The 16535-nt window shown below is 57.2% G+C and overlaps 2 protein-coding genes across 3 annotated transcripts in view; one reads left to right on the top strand and one right to left on the bottom strand.

Annotated features, from left to right (window-relative positions):
* The window catches only part of SPATS2 (spermatogenesis associated serine rich 2), a 20902-nt gene extending 13139 nt beyond the window's left edge, over positions 1 to 7763 (top strand). The window contains exons 9-13 of the mRNA XM_056514991.1: positions 1076 to 1134; positions 3313 to 3422; positions 4515 to 4617; positions 5556 to 5818; positions 6508 to 7763. Of these exons, the coding sequence (XP_056370966.1) occupies positions 1076 to 1134; positions 3313 to 3422; positions 4515 to 4617; positions 5556 to 5818; positions 6508 to 6621 (649 nt within the window). The 3' untranslated portion in view covers positions 6622 to 7763. The remainder of the gene's footprint in view (positions 1 to 1075; positions 1135 to 3312; positions 3423 to 4514; positions 4618 to 5555; positions 5819 to 6507) is intronic.
* Positions 7587 to 16330, bottom strand: MCRS1 (microspherule protein 1). Of its 2 annotated transcripts, XM_056514982.1 has the most exons (15): positions 16289 to 16330; positions 15829 to 15938; positions 15266 to 15428; positions 14657 to 14812; positions 13964 to 14073; positions 13046 to 13154; positions 12151 to 12289; positions 11726 to 11801; positions 11307 to 11335; positions 10064 to 10156; positions 9679 to 9761; positions 9484 to 9571; positions 8896 to 9023; positions 8067 to 8160; positions 7587 to 8022 (listed from the first exon to the last, which is right to left on the bottom strand). In XM_056514982.1, exons 2-14 carry the CDS (start codon positions 15927 to 15929, stop codon positions 8074 to 8076), a joined length of 1362 nt encoding a protein of 453 aa, XP_056370957.1. In that variant the 5' UTR covers positions 15930 to 15938; positions 16289 to 16330; the 3' UTR covers positions 7587 to 8022; positions 8067 to 8073. The 2 variants fall into 2 exon arrangements, with proteins under 2 accessions (XP_056370957.1, XP_056370958.1); XM_056514983.1 differs by lacking the exons at positions 7587 to 8022; positions 13964 to 14073; positions 14657 to 14812; ... (1 more) ...; positions 15829 to 15938; positions 16289 to 16330 and adding an exon at positions 13809 to 13882 and having other exon boundaries at positions 8046 to 8160.
* Positions 16331 to 16535: the final 205 nt, after the last annotated feature.

The following is a 16535-nucleotide window of genomic DNA, read 5'->3' on the forward strand; positions in this document are numbered from 1 at the left end:
AATTCCTTAAATTCCCCGAATTCTGGGGGGTTTGGGGAGATCCAGAGCTGGTAGGGAGCCAGCAATCCCCAAATTCCTGAAATTCCCCAAATTCTGGGGGGTTTGGGGAGATCCAGAGCTGGTAGGGAGCCAGCAATCCCCAAATTCCTGAAATTCCCCAAATTCTGGGGGGTTTGGGGAGATCCAGAGCTGGTAGGGAGCCAGCAATCCCCAAATTCCTGAAATTCCCCAAATTCTGGGGGGTTTGGGGAGATCCAGAGCTGGTAGGGAGCCAGCAATCCCCAAATTCCTGAAATTCCCCAAATTCTGGGGGGTTTGGGGAGATCCAGAGCTGGTGGAGAGCGGAATTCCCAAAAATTCTTTAATTTCTGGGGGCCTTCAGGAAGATCCGCGGCTGATAGGGATCCAAAAAATTCCAGAATTTCCAAAATCCCAGAATTCCCAAAATTCCAGGGGGTTGGGATGAGGGGATGATGGGAAAAGGGAATTTTGGGGATTTTTTTTGGGAATATCCCAGCCTGGGCTGGAGCCCCCTGGGATCGGCAAATCATGGGGAAGAATTCTGGGAATTCTCCGGGAATTCCGTGGGAATTCTTTGGGATTTGGGGAAGGAATTCTCTGGGATTTCTGTGGGATTTTGGGGAGATTTTTGTGGGATTTCTCTGGGGCTTTCCCCTCTCCCTGCCCCTCCCCATTCCCAATTCCCGATTTTCCCTTTCCCGATTTTCCCGCGGCTCCGGGCGCCCCCTGGCGGCGATTCCCGCCTGCAATTCCTGCCCGGAGCCTTCGCTGCTTTTCTTCCCTTTTCCCCATTTTTCCCAGCCCAGACCTCTCCCTTTTCCCTGCTTTTCTTCCCTTTTCCTTGTTTTTCCCATTCCAACTCCAAATCTCTTCCCTTTTCATTTTTTAAATCCTATTTTCCCCCCATTTTTCTGCCGTTTTTCCCACTTTTTCCCATTCCATCCCTAACCCTCTCCCTTTTCCCCATTTTCCCTGTTTTCCCCCATTTTTCCTTGTTTTTCTCAGTTTTTTCCTCAGTTTTTCCCCATTTTTCCCTGTTTTCTCCCCATTCCAGCCTCATGGATCGCGAGGTTGCTCTGCTGGCTGAGATGGACAAAGTCAAGGCGGAAGCAAGTGAGGAGAATTCCCAAAAAAATTCCCAAAATCCCCCAAATTCCCAAGATTTCCTTCCCCTCCTTCCCCCTCAATCCCACATTCAGGGCCTGGGGGGGGAATTCCTGGGATTCCTCAGAGGGTGGGAAGAGAATTCCCCATTTCCCTTCTGCTTTTCCATCCATGATTCCCAATTTCCTGGGTGGAATTCCCTAAATTCCAGGTTTTTCCCTGTTTCCCATCCTTAATTCCTCATTTCCCACTTTTTTTTCCTCCATTTCCTGGGTGGAATTCCCTAAATCCTGGGGGTTTCCTCCATTTCCCAGCATTTTTCCCTAATTCCCAGGTTTTATCCCCATTTTTCCCCCCAGTGGAACTCCTGTCCCGGGCAGTGCCGGGCTGGAATTCCCAATGTTTTTTCCCCAGTTCCCAGTTTTTATCCTGTTTTTAATTCCCAATGGAGCTGCTGTCCCTGCAGCAGCTCCTGGCTGGAATTCCCAGTGTAATTCCCAATGTTTTATCCCATTTTCCCCCATTCCAGTGGAGCTCATCTCCCTGCGTCAGCACCGTGCCAAGATTCCCGATAATTGTTCCCTAATTCCCATTTTTATCCCATTTTTAATTCCCAGTGGAGCTGCTGTCCCTGTGGCAGTGCTGGGCTGGAATTCCCAGTGTTTTTTCCCCAGTTCCTGATGCTTTTACCCAATTCCCAGTGTTTTATCCCCAATTTCTGGTGTTTTATCCCATTTTTTAATCCCATTTTTCCCCCCTGTTCCAGTGGAGCTCCTGTCCCTGCAGCAGCACTGGGCCGGAATTCCTGGTGTTTTTCCTAATTCCCATTTTTCATCCCATTTTTAATTCCCAGTGGAGCTGCTGTCCCTGCGGCAGTGCTGGGCTGGAATTCCCAGTGTAATTACCAATGTTTTATCCCATTTTTATCCCATTTTCCCCCATTCCAGTGGAGCTGCTGTCCCTGCAGCAGCACTGGGCTGGAATTCCTGGTGTTTTTCCTAATTCCCATTTTTCATCCCATTTTCATTCCCAGTGGAGCTGCTGTCCCTGCGGCAGCTCCTGACTGGAATTCCTGGTGTAATTCCTGGTGTTTTATCCCATTTTTCCCATTCCAGTGGAGCTGCTGTCCCTGCAGCAGTTCCTGGCTGGAATTCCCAGTGTAATTCCTGGTGTTTTATCCCATTTTCCCCCCAGTGGAGCTGCTGTCCCTGCGGCAGTGCTGGGCTGGAATTCCTGGTGTAATTCCCGATGTTTTATCCCATTTTTATCCCATTTTCATTCCCAGTGGAACTCCTGTCCCTGCAGCAGCTCCTGGCTGGAATTCCCAGTGTAATTCCCAATGTTTTATCCCATTTTTAATTCCCAGTGGAGCTGCTGTCCCTGTGGCAGAGCTGGGCTGGAATTCCTGGTGTAATTCCCGATGTTTTATCCCATTTTTAATTCCCAGTGGAGCTGCTGTCCCTGCGGCAGTGCTGGGCTGGAATTCCTGGTGTAATTCCCAATGTTTTATCCCATTTTAATTCCCAGTGGAGCTGCTGTCCCTGCAGCAGTGCTGGGCTGGAATTCCCAGTGTAATTCCCAATGTTTTATCCCATTTTTCCCATTCCAGTGGAGCTGCTGTCCCTGCGGCAGTGCTGGGCTGGAATTCCCAGTGTAATTCCCAATGTTTTATCCCATTTTTATCCCATTTTCCCCCCAGTGGAGCTGCTGTCCCTGTGCAGTGCTGGGCTGGAATTCCTGGTGTAATTCCCAATGTTTTATCCCATTTTCATTCCAGTGGAGCTGCTGTCCCTGCGGCAGTGCTGGGCTGGAATTCCCAGTGTAATTCCCAATGTTTTATCCCATTTTCATTCCAGTGGAGCTGCTGTCCCTGTGGCAGTGCTGGGCTGGAATTCCCGGTGTAATTCCTGGTGTTTTATCCCATTTTTATCCCATTTTCCCATTCCAGTGGAGCTGCTGTCCCTCCGGCAGCTCCTGGCTGGAATTCCCGGTGTAATTCCCAATGTTTTATCCCATTTTTAATTCCCAGTGGAGCTGCTGTCCCTGTGGCAGTGCTGGGCTGGAATTCCCAGTGTAATTCCCGATGTTTTATCCCATTTTCCCCCCAGTGGAGCTGCTGTCCCTGCGGCAGTGCTGGGCTGGAATTCCCAGTGTAATTCCCAATGTTTTATCCCATTTTCCCCCCAGTGGAGCTGCTGTCCCTGCGGCAGCGCCGCGCCGAGTCCCTGCGGCAGCTGACGGAGGCGGCGCCGGGGATGTCGGAGGAGCAGCTGCTGGAGCTCAGGGCTGACATCAAGGTGATCCCACGGGAAAAACGGGAATTCCTGCAATTCCTGCCCCATTCCTGCAGGAATTCCTGCAATTCCTGCCCCATTCCTGCAGGAATTCCTAGGAATTCTGGCCCCAGTCCTGTGGGAATTCCCATTTTTCCCTGCCCCAGTTGGGAATTCTCATTTCCCTTGCCCCATTCCTCAATGGGAATCCTGGTGGGAATTCCCATTTTTCCTGCCCCATTCCCAATGGGAATTCCTGGTTTTCCCAGCCCCATTCCCAATGGGAATTCCCATTTTCCCAGCCCCATTCCCAATGGGAATTCCCATTTTCCCTGCTCCATTCCCAATGGAATTCCTGTTTTTCCTGCCCTGTTCCCAAAGGGAATTCCCATTTTTCCCCAACCCATTCCTGGTGGAAATTCCCGGTTTTCTATGCCCCATTTCCAGGTGGGAATCCTGGCAAGAACTCCCATTTTTCTCTGCCCCGTTCCCACTGGAATTCCCATTTTTCCAGCTCCATTACCAATAGAATTCCCTGGTTTTCCCTGCCCCGTTTCCAGGTGGGAATTCCCATTTTTCCTGTTTTCCCAGCCCCATTCCCACTGGAATTCCCATTTCCCCTGCCCCATTCTCACTGGAATTTTCATTTCCCCTGCCCCATTCCCACTGGAATTCCCATTTTCCCTGCCCCATTCCCACTGGAATTCCCATTTCCCCCTGCCCCATTCCCACTGGAATTCCCATTTCCCCCTGCCCCATTCCCACTGGAATTCCCATTTCCCCTGCCCCATTCCCACTGGAATTTTCATTTCCCCTGCCCCATTCCCACTGGAATTTTCATTTCCCCTGCCCCATTCCCACTGGAATTCCCATTTCCCCTGCCCCATTCCCACTGGAATTCCCATTTCCCCTGCCCCATTCCCACTGGAATTTTCATTTCCCCTGCCCCATTCCCACTGGAATTCCCATTTCCCCTGCCCCATTCCCACTGGAATTTTCATTTCCCCTACCCCATTCTCATGGGAATTCCCATTTCCCCTGCCCCATTCTCATGGGAATTCCCATTTCCCCTGCCCCATTCCCGCTGGAATTCCCATTTTCCCGTTGTGTTCCCAGCACTTTGTGAGCGAGCGCAAGTTCGATGAGGAGCTGGGCCGGGCCGGGCGCTTCGGCTGCGACCTGGAGGCGCTGAGGGGCAGCATCGGCGCCTTCGGCCAAGGTGGGTCAGAATTCCAGGGAAATTCTGGGAATTCCTGGGAAAATCCCACAGGAAACTGCCCTGGGAGTGTCCCTGCCTTGGGCAGGGTGGGTCCGGAATTCCAGGGAAATTCTGGGAATTCCTGGGAAAATCCCACGGGAAACTGCCCTGGGAGTGTCCCTGACCTTGGGCAGGGTGGGTCCGGAATTCCAGGGAAATTCTGGGAATTCCTGGGAAAATCCCGTGGGAAACTGCCCTGGGAGTGTCCCTGACCTTGGGCAAGGTGGTTCAGAATTCCAGGGAAATTCTGGGAATTCCTGGGAAAATCCTGTGGGAAACTGCCCTGGGAGTGTCCCTGACCTTGGGCAAGGTGGGTCAGAATTCCAGGGAAATTCTGGGAATTCCTGGGAAAATCCCACAGGAAACTGCCCTGGGAGTGTCCCTGACCTTGGGCAAGGTGGGTCAGAATTCCAGGGAAATTCTGGGAATTCCTGGGAAAATCCCACGGGAAACTGCCCTGGGAGTGTCCCTGACCTTGGGCAGGGTGGGTCCAGAATTCCGGGATAATCCCAGAAATTAAATCTGGGAAAATCCCAGGAATTAAATCCTGGAAAATCCCAGGAATTCCTGGGAAAATCCTGTGGGAAACTGCCCTGGGAGTGTTCCAGCCCTTGGGCAAGGCGGGTCTGGAATTCCTGGGAAAATCCTGGGCATTAAATTCTGGAAAATTCCCAGGAAAATCCCGTGGGAAACTGCCCTGGGAATGTCCCTGGCCTTGGGTAAAGTGGGTCTGGAATTCCTGGAATTACCCTGTAAAATCCTGGGAATTCCCAGGAAAATCCTGTGGGAAATTGCCCTGGGAGTGTCCCTGCCATTCCCAGTTTGTTCCCAGTCCATCCCAATTTGTTCCCAGTCCATTCCCAGTCCCTCCCAGTCCATCCCAGTCTGTCTCTCTGCAGTTTCCCACCCCAGGCCGAGCTATTCCAGCCGCTCCCGCTGCAGCTCCGGCGCCGCCGTTCCCGCGGGATCATCCCTGGGATCATCCACCCCATTCCCGACGGGATCAGCCCCAGGATCCCCCCCAGCCTTCCCAGGATCCCCCCCGGGATCCCCCCCAGGATCAGCCCCGGAATTCCCGGCTGGATCAGCACCAGGATCCCCCCCAGGAGCACCGGGATCCCCCCAGGACAGAGCGACCCCCAGGGAAACCCCGGCCCCACAGGTGGGGGTGGGATGGGGGGCAGTGGGATCAGGATGGGGCAGTGGGATGGGGATTGGGATCAGGGTTGGGATCAGGATGGGGCAATGGGATCAGGGTTGGGATCAGGATGGGGCAGTGGGATCAGGGTTGGGATCAGGATGGGGCAGTGGGATGGGGATTGGGATCAGGGTTGGGGCAATGGGATCAGAATTGGGATCAGGGTTGGGGCAGTGGGATGGGGATTGGGATCAGGGTTGGGATCAGAATGTGGCAATGGGATCAGGGTTGGGATCAGGGTTGGGGCAGTGGGATGGGGATTGGGATCAGGGTTGGGATTGGCGTTGTTGGCATCCAGGGGCAGCACTCAGGTGGGGTTGGAACTTTGGGATTGGAGGGGCTGGGGTTGGGATTTGGGACCCAGATATTCCTCCTTTCCAAGGAATTTGGGATTTCAGGAATTGGGTATTTTCCAGGATTTGAAATTTGGGATTTAGGGTTTGGGATCATTTCCAGGATTTGGGGTTTGGGGTTTGGGATCATTCCTGGATTTGGGGTTTGGGGTCTGGGACTATTCCCAGATTTGGGATTTGGGACCATTCCCAGGTTTGGGGTCTGGAGTTTGGGATCATTCCTGGATTTGGGGTTTGGGGTTTGGGCTCTGGGACCATTCCCAGGTGTGGGGTCTGGGCTCTGACCCCCCTTTCCCGCAGCCCCCCCAGCGCCGCCGGAAGCCGCCGGGATCCTCGGGGCCGCGCCCGCCCCCCCAGCGCCCCCCGGGGACCCCAAAACCCCCCCGGGGCCGCCCCGAGGGGGGCAACTCCTGAGGGACCCCAAAACTGGGGAGGGGATTTAGGATTTGGGGTCCCACCCCAGCAGCGTTTACAGCTCCCACTCTGTGCCATCCCCCCTTTTTTCCCATTTTTCTCCTCTTTTTTTTCCCTTCTTTTCCTCTTTTTTCCCATTTTTTTCCCTCTTTTCCCCCCCCTCTTTCTGGCTTTTCCCACTGGGATTTTTGGGGCTTGTTTTTGTCCCAGTCCCAAAAGTTTTGGGGTTTAGTTTTGTCCCAATCCCAAAATTTTTGGGCTTTGGTTTTATCCCAATCCCGGAATTTTTGAGGTTTTGTTTTGTCCAAATCCTGAAATTTTTGGGGTTTGGTTTTGTCCCAATCCATGAATTTTTTGGGTTATGTTTTGTCCCAATCCCAAAATTTTCTCCCCAATTCCCAAAATTCCAACCCCGACCTTGTGCTGGCAGCGAGGGAAGAGCTGGGAATGGGAACTGGGGGGGAAATTTGGGATTTGGGGGGGGGGGGGGGGGTCGCAAAATCTGGGATTTGGGGTCCCAGAATTTGGGATTTCCCCTCCAGGATTTGGGATTTTCCCTGCAGGATCTGGGGGGGATCCCTTCTGTGTCACCCCTAGAATTTGGGAAATTCCCCTCTGGAATCTGGGAATTTTTCCCTTTGGAATTTGGGGATGTCCCTTCCTGAACCCCCAAAAATCTGGGAATGTTTTCTGGAATTTGGGGTATTCCTTCCTTCCTGACTCCCCCAAGAATTTGGGAATTTTCCATCTGGGATCTTGGAATCTCCCTTTGGAATATGGGGTGTCCTCCCCGGAATTTGGGAATTTTTCCCTTTGGAATTTGGGAATTTTTCCCTTTGGAATTTGGGATTTCCCATTTGGAATTTGGGATTTCCCCTCTGGGATTTTCCCTTTGGAATCTGGGATTTTCCCTTTGGAATTCCGGGTCTCCCCCCCGAGTTCCCCCCCACTCAAACACTCCGGGATTTTTTTGATTTTCTCTGGAATTTATTTCAGGAATTTCCTCCTCCCTTCCCCTTCCCAAAACCCCAATCCCGGCCCCAAATTTTTGGAAATTTTTGGGACAATGGGGGAGTTCCCCAATTTTCCCAATTCCCCCTTTTTTTTTTCCATCTTTTCCCCAAATTTGATTTTTTTGGGAATTTTTTTTTCCCCCTTCCATGAACGAAAACTTGAGAGCAAATCCAATAAAAAACTTTGGAGCTTTAAAATCCAGAAATTCTGGGGAAGGATTTGGGGACGGGGGGAGAATCCTAAAACTTTGGGATGGGGGCAGAAATTTGGGGTAATTCCAAGGAAATTCATCCCTCAGTGGGGGCGAGGGGGGTCCCAGTGCCAAACTGGGAGCACTGGGACAATCCCAGTCCCATACTGGTGTCACTGGTGTCCCATACTGGTGTCACTGGTGTCACTGGTGTCCCATACTGGTGTCACTGGTGTCCCATACTGGTGTCACTGGTGGCCGAGGCGCGCGGCCTCGCTGCGGATCAGCGCGATCAGCTCCTGGTTGATCAGGAACACGAAACGCAGGCTGGCGATCTGGGGGGGAGAGAGAGACCCCAAAATCAGGGACCCCAAATCCCAGAGACCCCAAATAGAGACCCCAAATCCCAGAGACCCCCAATCCCAGAGACCACCCCTAACCCAGGACCCCCCAAAATCCCCCCCTAAATCCGAGGCTTCTTCCTTTCCTCATTCCCCTTTTCCCTTTGGGGACCCCCCCAAAACTCCCCCAAAACCCCCTGGGGACCCCACAAACCCCCCCCAGGACTCCCAAAATCCCTCAGAGACCCCCTGGGGATCCCCCAAAATCCCTCAGAGACACCAAAACCCCTCAGGGACTCCCCAAAACTCCCCCAGGACCCCCTGGGGACCCCACAAACCCCCCCCAGGACTCCTTGGGGACTCCCAAACCCTCCCCCAGAACCCCTCAGGGTGCCCCCAAAACCCCTCAGAGACCCAACAAACCCCCCCCAGGACCCCCAAAATCCCTCAGAGACCCCCTGGGGATCCCCCAAAATCCCTCAGAGACACCAAAACCCCTCGGGGACTCCCCAAAACTCCCCCAGGACCCACAAAAACTCCCCCAGGACCCCCCAAAACCCCTTGAGGATCCCCCCAACACCCCTCGGGGATATCACAAACCCCCAGAACCCTCCAAATCCCTTGGAGATCCCCCCAAAACCAACCTCAAAACCCCTCAAGGACTCCCCAAAACCCCTCCAGGACCCTCTGGGGACCCCCCAAACCCCCCCAGGACCCCCCAAATTCCACCTCCACCACGGAGTTGTTGTTGAGTTTCCATTTGTTGCCGCCCAGCACCGGGCGCCCATCGATGTAAATCGGCCGCCGGCCCTCGTTGGCGATGAAGAAATCGCCGTTGTTCTTCAGCTTGATCACCCCTGAGAGGGGAAATTTGGGGAAATTTCGGGAATCTTAGGCAATTCCTAAAAATTCCAGAGGGTTCCCAGCGATCCTGGAGGGTTTTGGGGTTTTTTTCAGGGGTGTAAAGGATTAGAAATTGTTGTTCTTCAGCGTGATCACCCCTTAAGGGGGGAAAAATTTCTGGGAATTCCCAAAAGAGTCCCAAAAATTTCAGGGAATTCTCAAAAATTCCCCAAAAATTCCAAGGAATTCCCAAAAATTCCAAAGGGTTCCAGGTGATCCCGGGGGATTTTGGGGGGTTTTTGGGGTGGGGATTGGCACTCAAAAGGAGAATTTAAGGGAGGAACTTCCCCAAAAATTGCCCAAAATCCCCTCAGGCCACCCTAAAACAACCCCAAATCCATGGGGGACGTCAAAATCCCCAAAAAAACCCACCCAAAAACCCCAAATCCTCCCAAATCCCCCCCAAATCCCCACCCTGCTTGCGGGAGATCTTCCAGGCCGGCCCCTCCAGCGCCAGGTCCACGTCGATCTGGTTGTCCTTGGTGGCTCTGCCCAGGGTGATCTGCAGGAATTTGGGGGTTTTGGGGTTTTTTTTTTGGGCTGTTTTAGGCTGGTTTTGGGGTGTTTTTGGGGTATTTTGGGGTGTTTTTGGGGTTTTTTGTGTCTCACCTCCCGGGAGCGCATCAGGTAGCGAACCATCCGCCCCCGCAGCACGGCCAGAGTCTGACTGTCGAAATCAGGGGAGCTCATCCCTGGAAACGGGACAGACGGACAGTGAGGGGACAGACGGACAGTGAGGGGACAGGGGACAATAGGGAGACAATGGGAGGGGACAGAGGGACAGTGAGGAGACACTGGAGGGACAGAGGGACACACAGACAGTGAGGGGACACTGAGGGATAATTGGGATGGACAGATGGGCAGACACACGGATGGACACAAGGACGGACAGAGGGATGGACAGCCAGACGGACGGACGGACAGATGGACAGACACAAGGACGGACACCTGGACATGTGGACAGACAGACAGACAGACGGACAGACGGTCCCACCTGTGATGGAATCCACCAGCACCTGCCAGCGCTGCAGCTCCTGCTCCAGCTGCCGGATCTCGCGCTTCTGCCGCCGGTCAGCCACGGTCAGCTCTGCGCGGACAGACAGACAGACAGACAGACAGTGAGTGTCAGCTCTGCGCGGACAGACAGACAGACAGACAGTGAGTGTCAGCTCTGCGCGGACAGACAGACAGATGGACAGACAGTGAGTGTCAGCTCTGCGCGGACAGACAGACAGACAAACAGTGAGTGTCAGCTCTGCGCGGACAGACAGACAGACAGTGTCAGCTCTGCACGGACAGACAGACAGACAAACAGTGTCAGCTCTGCGCGGACAGACAGACAGACAGTGAGTGTCAGCTCTGCGCGGACAGACAGACAGACAGTGTCAGCTCTGCACGGACAGACAGACAGACAGACAGTGTCAGCTCTGCGCGGACAGACAGACAGACAGTGAGTGTCAGCTCTGCGCGGACAGACAGACAGACAGACAGTGTCAGCTCTGCACAGACAGACAGACAGACAAACAGTGAGTGTCAGCTCTGCGCGGACAGACAGACAGACAGACAGACAGTGTCAGCTCTGCACGGACAGACGGACAGACAGACAGACAGTGTCAGCTCTGCGCGGACAGACAGACAGACAGTGTCAGCTCTGCGCGGACAGACAGACAGACAAACAGTGAGTGTCAGCTCTGCACAGACAGACAGACAGTGTCAGCTCTGCACGGACAGACAGACAGACAGACAGTGTCAGCTCTGCATGGACAGACAGACAGACAAACAGTGAGTGTCAGCTCTGCACGGACAGACAGACAGACAGACAGTGTCAGCTCTGCGCGGACAGACAGACAAACAGTGAGTGTCAGCTCTGCACGGACAGACTGACAGACAGTGTCAGCTCTGCACGGACAGACAGACAGACAGACAGTGTCAGCTCTGCACGGACAGACTGACAGACAGTGTCAGCTCTGCACGGACAGACAGACAGTGAGTGTCAGCTCTGCGCGGACAGACAGACAGACAAACAGTGAGTGTCAGCTCTGCGCGGACAGACAGATGGACAGACAGTGTCAGCTCTGCACGGACAGACAGACAGACAGTGCCAGCTCTGCACAGACAGACAGACAGATGGACAGTGAGTGTCAGCTCTGCACAGACAGACGGACAGACAGTGAGTGCCAGTTCTGCACAGACAGACAGACAGTCAGCTCTGCACAGACAGACGGACAGACACTCACCGTGCTCCAGCACCTCGTCCCGCACGTCCCTGCAGGGGGGAGGGGCTGTGAGACAGAACCCCAAAAACCCCAAATCCCGACAAGAGCCCCCTCAGCCACCCAAAACCCCCCAAAAATCCCTCCCAGACCCCCAAAAGGCCCCTCAGCCCCCCCCAAACTTCCCCAGATCGACCCCAATTCCCACCTCAGACCCCCCCAAAACCCCTCCAAGCCCCCCCAGACCCCCAAAACTCCCCCAAATTCCCCCCAGATTGACCCCAAATTCCCATCCCAGACCCCCCAAACCCTTCCAAGCCCCCCCAGACCCCCCAAAACTCCGCCTAAACACTTCCCAAACCCCCAAAATCCCCCCAAACCTCCCCAAATTCACCCCAAATCGACCCCAATTCCCACCCCAGACCCCCCAAAATTCCCCCCACCTGAGTTTGCCATCGTCCAGCAGCTCCTCGGCGTCAGAGAAGTTCAGAACCTGATCCCCCTTGGGGAGGGGCTGCACTGCAGGGGGGTCAGCACCCAAAAATCCACCCGGGGACCCCAAAATCCACCCTGGGGACCCCCAAAATTCACCCAGGGATCCCAAAATCCTCCCAGGGACCCCCCAAATTCCCCCCTAGGGACCCCAAAATTCCTTCCAGATCCCCCCACAGGACCCCCAAGATTCACCCCAGGGATCCCCAAACCCCCCCCAGGACCCCCCCAGCCCCCTGCCCACCTGTCTGCTCCCGCAGCAGGTGCCACTGGCACCAGATCTCAAACACTTTGGGGACCCCTGAACCTTCCAGGACACCCTGAACTCCTCAAATTTCCCCCAGGACCCCCCAGGACCCCCCCAGCCCCTGCCCACCTGTCTGGTCCTGCAGCAGGTGGTACTGGCGCAGCAGCTGCCAGTGCAGCTGCAGGGCCTTGGGGGTCCTGGCAGGGTAAAACACGGCGGGGTGGCGCTGCAGCAGCTCCTGGAAGGTGTCCAGCGAGGGGACAGGGCTCTGGGGACAGCAGGGGACATGGGGACACGTGAGAGGACACGGGGACACCATGGGGACAGGGCTCTGGGGACAGCAGGGGATATGGGGACACGTGAGAGGACACGGGGACACCATGGGGACAGGGCTCTGGGGACAGCAGGGAACATGGGGACACGTGAGAGAACATGAGGACACCATGGGGACAGGGCTCTGGGGACAGCAGGGGATATGGGGACACGTGAGAGGACATGGGGACACCATGGGGACACCACGGGGACACCATGGGAACAGGGCTCTGGGGACACAGGAACAGGTGATGGGACATGTCAGGGGACATGGGGACACCATGGGGACACCATGGGGACAGGGCTCTGGGGACACAGGAACAGGTGACGGGACATGTCAGGGGACATGGGGACACCATGGGGACAGGTGAGGGCACACCATGGGGATATGGGGACAGGACAGGGGACACATCAGGGGACATGGGGACATGGACTGGGTGACATCACAGCAGCTCCTGGAAGGTGTCCAGTGAGGGGACAGGGGACAGCAGCAGTGGGGTGACCTCTAGTGACCCCTGGTGACATTTGGGGACAGTCCCTCACTGATGGCACGTGGGTCAGCAGCAGTGGGGTGACCTCTAGTGACCCCTGGTGACATTTGGGGACAGTGCCTCACTGATGGCACGTGGGTCAGCAGCAGTGGGGTGACTGACACTAAGTGACAGGAGATGACCTCTGGTGACATTTGGGGACATTAGGGGACACTGCTCACCGAGGGCACGCGGGTCAGCAGCTGCTCCTCGGCCTTGCTGAACAGAACCTTGCTCTGGATGGCGGCAACGGCCTCGGGGTGCAGCTGGCGCATGGCCTGGCAGGACAGCCTGGGGACACGTGTGACACCTGTGTGACACACCTGGGACACACCTGGAACACACCTGGGACACACCTGGGACACCTGGGACACACCTGGGATACACCTGGGACACAGCTCTCACACCTGTCACACCTGGGACACCCCAACCCCTCGGGGTGCAGCTGGCGCATGGCCTGGCAGGACAGCCTGGGGACACGTGTGGCACCCGTGTGACACACCTGGGACACCTGGGACACACCTGGGACACACCTGGGACACACCTGGGACACAGCTCTCATACCTATCACACCTGGGACACCCCAACCCCTCGGGGTGCAGCTGGCGCATGGCCTGGCAGGACAGCCTGGGGACACGTGTGACACCTGTGTGACACACCTGGGACAGTGTCACCAGTGTCCCCCCAGTGTCACCTGTGTCCCCTGACTCTGCCACACCTGTGGGACCCCCCCCCCAAAGCCCCCCAGGATCCCCCAAGTCCCTCTCGCTTGCAATGACAGGGTCATAGAGCAGCGACTGCCAGCACTGCTGGCTGTCACACAGGTGTCCCACGGGTGTCACACAGGTGTCACCTGCATCCCCTGACTCTGCCACACCTGGAGGACCCCCCCACAACACCCCCACAACCCCCCAAAGCCCCCCAGGACCCCCCAAGCCCCCTCACTTGCAGATGACGGGGTCGTAGAGCAGCGAGTACCAGCGCTCCTGGAGCTCACACAGGTGTCACACAGGTGTCACACAAGTGTCACCTGTGTCCCCTGACTCTGCCAGACCCCAGGACCCCACCAGGACCCCCCAGGTCCCCCAGTCCCCCCTCACTTGCAGATGACGGGGTCGTAGAGCAGCGAGTACCAGCGCTCCTGGATCTCCCGCAGGGTGAAGCGGCAGCTGAACTTCACCCCCAGGTGCACCGAGGTCAGGTCGTTGGTCTGGGGGGGACCCCAAAAATAAAACAGATGAGGGGAGGGGTCCTGGGGGTGCTGGGGTCACCCCAAACCCTTCCAGGTGAGGGGGGGTCCCCAAACCCCCCCCAAACCCCCCTCACCTGCAGCACAAGAATCCATTGGTGATCCCCCCCAAAATCCCCCCAAATTTCCAAGGTAAAGGGGGGTTCCCAGGTCAGGGGGGGTTCCCCAAATTGAGGAGGGTCCCCCAAATCCTTCCAGGTGATGGAGAGTCCCCCAAACCTCCCCCAAACCCCCCAGAAGTTCTTTCATTGATAAGTCCCCACCTGCCCAGGTCCTTCCATGGGGTTCCCCCCAAAATTCCCCAAATTTTCCAGGTCAGGGGGGGCTCCCCGAATTGAGGGGGGTCCCCAAACTCCCTCCAGGTAAGAAAAGGTCCCCAAACCCCCCAGGTGTGCCCTCACCTGCAGCACAACTCCTCATTGATGAGTCCCCACCTGCTCAGGTCCCCTCTGTAGGGTTCCCCCCAAAATTCCCCCAAATTCTCCAGGTCAGGGGGGGTCTCCCCGAACTGGGGGGGGTCTCCCCGACTTGGGGGGGGTCTCACCTGCAGCACAGCGTTGATGAGCAGCAGATCATCAGCAGGTTTCCACCGGCCCAGGTCGCGGGGGGCGGGGCTGGGTTTGCTCTTCTTGAGCCGCTTGGGCAGCGCCGGGGGGGGGCCGGGCCCGGGGGGGGCCGGGGGGGGCACGGCCCGCGACACCTGGGGGGGGCAGGGGGGACCTCAGGGGTCCTGAGTGACCCCAGGATGTCCCTGACTGAGTGGGGGATACCTGGGGGGGGCCTGGCCTGAGACACCTGGTGGGGACAGAAGGGGCTGGGTGGCAACTGGGGGCACCTGAGGGGTCCCAGGTGGCACCCGGGGGGTCCTGGGGGGCACCTGAGTGACCCCAGGATGTCCCTGATGAGTCAGGGGGGTCTGCAAAAGGTGGGGGAACACAGCCCAGGACACCTGGGGGGGCATGGAAGGGGCTGGGTGGTGCCTGGAGGGCACCTGGGGGGTCCCCAATGTCCCCATGGTGTCCCTGAGTCCCCCACTTTTCCCCCAACCCCCCCATTTCCCACACCCTCCCAATATTTCCCCCAAATTTTTTTTTTTCCAAATCTCTCCATTTCTCCCCCTCCCCCCATTTTTCCCCCAAATCCCCCTCCTCACCTTTCTCCTCTCCCCAGGGGAGGGGTCTCCAGCCGCCCCTCCCCCTGCCGTGCCCCCCGTGCCCCCGGGTCGGGGGGGGGGCTCGGGACCCCCCTTGGCCCGGGAGGACTTGGCCAGGCTGCTCTCCACCAGCTCATCATCGAACTTCCTCCTCTTGATGAACCTGGAACGGACTGGGAGGTACTGGGGGGAACTGGGAACAAACTGGGAGCACTGGGAGAGCAGCACAGGGCACTGGAAAGGACTGGGAACAAACTGGGAGGGACTGGGAGGGACCACAGGGTTCCCCTCAAGTGTCCCCAACGGTCCCCAAGTGTCCCCAACCCCATCCTGGGCTGGGCTCGGCCTCAAACCCCCCCCAACCCCGCTCAAGTGTCCCTTGTGTCCCCTGTCCCCTCCCTGTCCCTGTCCTCTCTCTCCTGTCCCCCATCTCCTTCCTGTCCCCTCCCTGTCCCTGTCCTCTCTCCTGTCCTGCTGTCTCCTGTGTCCCCTCCCTGTGTCCATCACCACTGCTGTGTCCCCCCCTGTCCCTGTCCCCCCCTGTCCCTTTTCCTGCCCGGTACCTGGAGGAGCTCCGCCGTTTGGGGACAGTCCCCGCGGGGGTGGCCGGGCCCCGCTTGGGCCCCGCCAGCGACTCCTCGTCCTCGGAGCGGCTGGTGGCCATGGCGACAGCCTGGGGACAGCTCGGGGTCACCTCGGGGTCACCCGGTGTCACCCCGGGGGTCACAGCACAGCTGGGGGGTGGTTTGGGGCCAGGGAGGGGACAAAGGAGCCCCAGTGCCACCTCACCCGGTGCCACCACACCTTGGGGACACTGAGGGGACACTGAGCCCGCGGAGCCCTCACGGCGCCCCCCGCCCCAACCCCCGGCCTGGCGCAGACACAATCCCGGCCCCTCCGCCCCGCCCGCAACCATCGGTGCCCCTCAGCCCCTCCGCGGTGTCCCCAAGGTCCCCTCAGTGTCCCCAGATCCCCCCGGTGTCCCCAAATCCCCCCGATGTCACCAAACATCCCCGGCCTCACCGGCGCCGCGAGCTCCGGGCCGCCAAACACCGCCACTTCCGGCCCGCGCCGGAGCGAGAATGACGTCACTGACGCAGGAGCGGGCGCCGCCATATTGATGGTCCCGTGAGGACTCAGAGTGCGGCGCCATCTTGAGTGTGGGCAGGGCCGCGCTCGTGGCGCTTCAGGCTCCGTTACCGGAGCTGTGGCGGGTCCGGAGCGGCTGGAACCGATCCAAGGGGTGAGGGTGTGTCCCGCTAGCCCGGGA

This window comes from Oenanthe melanoleuca, linkage group LGE22, assembly GCF_029582105.1.
Source record: "Oenanthe melanoleuca isolate GR-GAL-2019-014 linkage group LGE22, OMel1.0, whole genome shotgun sequence".
Classification (NCBI taxonomy): domain Eukaryota; kingdom Metazoa; phylum Chordata; class Aves; order Passeriformes; family Muscicapidae; genus Oenanthe; species Oenanthe melanoleuca.